The sequence below is a fragment of the Nilaparvata lugens genome, chromosome 10 (genome assembly GCF_014356525.2).
Source record: "Nilaparvata lugens isolate BPH chromosome 10, ASM1435652v1, whole genome shotgun sequence".
Taxonomy (NCBI): domain Eukaryota; kingdom Metazoa; phylum Arthropoda; class Insecta; order Hemiptera; family Delphacidae; genus Nilaparvata; species Nilaparvata lugens.
In genome coordinates, this window is record NC_052513.1 from 45,541,585 (window position 1) to 45,547,105 (window position 5,521).

The 5,521-nt window shown below is 34.9% G+C and overlaps 1 protein-coding gene across 2 annotated transcripts in view; it reads right to left on the reverse strand.

Annotated features, from left to right (window-relative positions):
* Positions 1-2,071, reverse strand: part of LOC111053165 (cerebellar degeneration-related protein 2) — a 255,727-nt gene extending 253,656 nt beyond the window's left edge. For both annotated transcript variants that reach the window (XM_039436959.1, XM_039436958.1), the window contains exon 1: positions 1,122-2,071. In XM_039436959.1, coding sequence (XP_039292893.1) covers positions 1,122-1,251 — 130 coding nt within the window. In that variant the 5' untranslated portion in view covers positions 1,252-2,071. The remainder of the gene's footprint in view (positions 1-1,121) is intronic.
* Between the last annotated feature and the right edge of the window lie 3,450 nt (positions 2,072-5,521).

A 5,521-nucleotide genomic window follows, 5' to 3' on the forward strand; every position in this document is an offset into this window, starting at 1 on the left:
AAAAAAGCCTTCTCTGGTCGGTTCTTGAGAAATTAATCACGGTTAAAATTAAACCGTCTTTTGTGCATCCGACACTCAATAATATAGCTCAACTCAGCATTCATGATTTTATCAGTTTTTTATTACTGGTAATTCTTACATATGGTTACACAAGTTAGGCTACATAAGTACTGGAGCAATCCCGAGCTTACAAAATAATTCAATACTTTACTTGTAAGAAACATACAAAATAACTGAACAATGATACAGTTAATTTACAATTGGACACAAATTCTTGGAAGTGAAAGAATATACGGTAGCCTAACCTATCTTTTGGAAATAATACTTTTTATAAAATTTGGAGGAGAGCAGTTTTGGGCTATAGTGAGGTCCACATTATAATAACAGTGGAGAAAGACAGGAGAAAAACGTTGCCGATCCTCTGTCTTGTCAATGCCTTCAATGACAGTAGCTGATACAGGTTTATTAATGTAATATTAACTGTTCATTCTCGTTTAAAATAATCAATTATATTTTATTAAGCAAGAAAATTTTTCAATAATTTCACAATGGATTTTCATAAGATGAAATATTTTGTAAATTACTTATGAATTCTACATTGTTAACAGACGATCTGGCAACAGAGGAAAGCTAGAGATAGCGCTAACCGCTTTGTTGAATGATAGACAAGGATAGCTATACAATTGCTGATCAAACACTGCCATTATAACGTGGACCTCACTATACACCTGTCGATCTCTCCCAAACATTATTAAGATTTGTGATTATGTGTTGATGAATGAATGAATGAATAATTATGATATTTCTTATAAGCTATGACCAACATAACCTCAAAACTGGAGATCAGCTGTCTATCCCATTATGCAACGTAGGGAGCGTTGAAGCAGACGAGACGATCGATTAAACGTCAACAATAATTATTATAAACAAAGTAGATGATTAATGCTACAACAAGAGATTCATCAACGCCAGACTTTTAATGGAACAACTGTCAAAACAAAGTGACGCACAAAATTGAAACACATTGATGTAGGAGAGTAGGACAAAGTGCAAGTTTTGAAAAGGAATCTGGGTGAAAATCGTAGGAATTTGAAAAGATACAGACTAGAAAACAAGCGTACCTTTTTCGTAGCTTGTGTTGCATAACAAACATGTGTATCCATCGTCAATATCGTCTGCTTGGACTCCTCTACCGTCCTCTTCTTCGCGAAAATAGGCCGAATAACCTTCACTGGAAATCTTGTAAGCCATTCTCGCGTCTAGTTACCGTTCACAGGCACCGAAATCGCGCGATTTTCCATTTAAACACACGAATTTCAGCAGAGAAACGCACGAAAACAACGATTTTTGACACTTGACATCACACAACGCCGTCAGTTGAGCCAACCTTACTGATAAACTTGCCCTGCCTTGACAGACGCAGAAAATCGATAACAGTCTGTTTCATTCATCTAGCTGAATAGCATTATTGAAATGCCGCGAATACAACATGTGTTACGACGGGAAATGATGTGGAATATTGTAACTTTGAAGGGGTTTTAGTATTTGAGAACAATTTCTAGATATTTTCAGAGATTGGCCTACATTTTATCAAGTATGACGACCTTGATTGACTGATATCAGAGAAAGAGGTGGCTGCCTGACTGGTCGATTACGCTGGTTTCATTGATAAATTGGCGCTTTCACTTGATTATCGTACTCCAGCAGCGTTCATGAATGAAAAATGTAGTAATCATTTACGTCAATGTGTTTGTATTTTGTGTTTTAGATTCTTGTAACAGTTGTTTCGCGTGTAGCGGAAATTACAGCCATTTATTGTGAAACTGCTCTCCCTATGAAATAAATTATTAATAGAGCTGACAAGCATTAATAAAAACAATATATACATGTTTTTATTAATTTTAATAAATTAGCCCATACAAATGAAGTAATTTTATGACAAACATGTATTTGCTATAATGAGTTCCACATTATAATGGCAGTGGAAAAGATAGGAGTACAGCGTTGCCGATTCTCTGCCTTCCATAGAGGATAGCTGATACCAGTATATCTGATGTAATATTAATTGTTAATTCTTGTTTGAAATGATCAATTATAATTAATTCGTCAAGAACTTATATTTAAACAATAAATTTTCATACCTGAATTGATTGAATATTTTGTTAACTATATTCCTACATTGTTAAAAACGATCTGGCAACGTTGCAGAGCTAGAAAAGAATAGCGCTGTCTGCTTTGTCGAATGATAGACAAGGATATCAACAACAAAGTTGAGCAAAACAAGAATGAACAGTTTAATATCACATCAGATATACTGGTATCAGCTATCATCTATAGAAATCAGTGACAGTCACTCTATAGAAGTCTATAGAATGATCGGCACCGCTGTTCTTCTATATTTTTCCAACGCCATTATATCGTGGACCTCACTATAGACCGGTTGCACAAAAGCCGGTCAAATTTTAACCGAGATTAATTTCTCGAGAACCAACCAGAGAAGGCATTCTTGAAAAGATTATATTGAGAAAAAATAATTCTGGGCTTTCATGGGTTAAAATTTAACCGGATTTTGTGCAACCGGCAGTAAGTGTCGTATTACATTAGGACACCAGGTTGAGACGCCAGAGGTACACCAATGGTGACCATATAAAAAAGCTGAGACACCAGTGAGTTACCATAAATCGTGGACAGACTTGCGACCCAAGTGAGAGAGAGACACCAGTCATCCGCCAAAATCTAGTGTCCCTAGTGTAATGAACGTGGATTAAAATGAAATGAACGTGAATTGAAACGAAATGAACGTGAATTGAAACGAAATGAACGTGAAATAAAATTAAATTGATTTCAAATAAAGTTGAATGAAATAAAAACTGAAGCTACACTACTCACTGGGACATGCATAGTCCCACTAGCGACTCAGTCTTCATTATTTATTGATTCATACAATAAGTACATCATCAAAATGATAGGGAGAGAAGAAATAAGGTAACCTTGTGCTATTCCTCTCCCAAATTTAGATAAGGTTACACATAGTCCGAAACAGGTTAGGTCTGGTGTCCTAGTGTAATAGGGGCCAAGAAAAACGCAAATTTTAACAAAAATGCCAAGGCCCTGTTGCACAAAAGCCAGTTAAATTTTAACCATGATTAATTACAAGAAAACCAATCAGAGAAGGCCTACGGCTTCTCTCATTGGTTAACGTGGAATTAATCACGGTTAAAATTTAACCGGTACCATGACTTTTCAAGGAATAAAGTTTTAAACGATGATTAAGTTAAAAACTAGCTGATACTATACTTATTATACTTGTATTTGTAAAGAATCAGTAAGATGCTTATCAATAAGCATAGCATCAGCTGATGAAAAGCGATATAAGCGCGTGTTCGTGGCGCATAAGTCTGTATGCGCCTTTAAATAGTGCAGTAAGCAGAAGAGTTCAGTAGAACAAAATTGAACCATGAAAATAACTGATAAAATATTAACGAAGAGAAAAAGATAGCCCATAGAAAGATATCCTATGGTATAATAGGTAGGTCGTTTATATAAAAATTTCAAGCCGATTACTGTCGACTACTGTTTATTATTACTGTTTTGGCCGGGTGAGAGTGTCATAGCGGCACAGTACGAGAGACTATAGTGAGGTTCACGTTATAATGGCAGTGGAGAAAGATAGAATAAAAACGTTGCCGATCCTCTGTCTTGTCAATGTCATTTAAAGACGGTAGCTGATACAGGTTTAATGATGTAATATTAACTGTTCATTCTCGTTTTATATTTTATATTTTTTCAATTATATTTTATTAAGCAAGAAATAATATTTTTCAATGATTTCATAATGAATTTTCATAATTCAAATAAAATATTTTGTCGAATGAAAAAAAATATTTATATATATTTTGTCAATTAATTATTAATTTTGCATTGTTAAAAGACGATCTGGCAACAGACCAAAGCGCGAAAGAGATAGCGCTATCTGCTTTGTTGAATGATAGACAAGGAGAGCAGTACCATTGCTAATTAAACACTGCCACTATAACCTGACTATACCAGCGTCACATAGCTTCACCAAAAAGAACTACTAGGACTATAGACTTGAGTTGACGGTGAAATTTGGAACACAATCGCCCTATACCGTGGGATATCTTTTTCTCAATGATATCATCTTATATATCAAATACTGCAATTATATGTTTTAATGTTTACATGAGTTTGTGGATTTGAGTGAAATTTTCAATATTTTTTTGCAATATTGTGAAGGAAGAGTTTTGTTTGGATTCATATTTGGAAATTGATCAATCTAATAAATTCAAAATTGTAGTAGATACATTTTTTGGACTCAAAATTGTGTACTAATTATCATTCAAGTTACTTAAGTAGCATAACGTTTAGACTGTGTATTCCAAATTAAGGTTTGAAGCAGTTTTGGGCAAATGCCTGTTGTTTTTACCTGAATTGTATTTGCATATGAATAAATAAATAAATAACGTGGACTTCACTAAAGTGTAATACGATGCTCATTGCAGTATTCTGTAGCATGCAGTACCCAAACAAAGCGAGTATAATGAAAAACCAAAAAATGAGAAAGAAGATGATTAAAAAATTAATGACAAAATTATACAGCAATAGACGGACGTATGCATGCAGACGGAGGGAATATTAAACGTTTGCTTGCAGACGGAGGGAATATTAAACGTTTGCTTGCAGACGGAGGGAATATTAAACGTTTGCTTGCAGACGGAGGGAATATTAAACGTTTGCTTGCAGACGGAGGGAATATTAAACGTTTGCTTGCAGACGGAGGAATATTAAACGTTTGCTTGCAGACGGAGGGAATATTAAACGTTTGCTTGCAGACGGAGGGAATATTAAACGTTTGCTTGCAGACGGAGGGAATATTAAACGTTTGCTTGCAGACGGAGGGAATATTAAACGTTTGCTTGCAGACGTGAGCAGACATTCGTCGAAAGACGTACGTCTGTGTACGTTTCAACGTTCGATAGCCTGGGGAGGTGTTTCTCCTCCGTATGTCTAAATACGTCCGTATGTTCCTGTGTGCAATGACCCTTGAAATGCAAGTAAGAAAGCAAACGACAAGTAAAAATGTGAAATACAAGTAAGTAACTGAAGTGAGGTCCACGTTATAATGGCAGTGTTTAATTAGCAATTGTATTGCTATCCTTGTCTATCAATCAACAAAGCGGATAGCGCTATCTCTTTCTCGCTTTGATCTGTTGCCAGATTGTTTTTAACAATGTAGAAATATAATTAATTAACAGAATATTTAATCTTGATTAGGAATTCATTTGAAAAATATAATTTCTAATAAAATACTGATTATTTTAAAAGAGAATGAACAGTTAATATTACATCATTAAACCTGTATCAGCTACCGTCTATAGAAGGCATTGACAAGACAGAGGATTGTTCTCCTATCTTTCTCCACTGCCATTATAACGTGGACCTCACTATGAATGAATGATATAAGATGCATGATGGATGGATGATGAATGATCATGGAGTA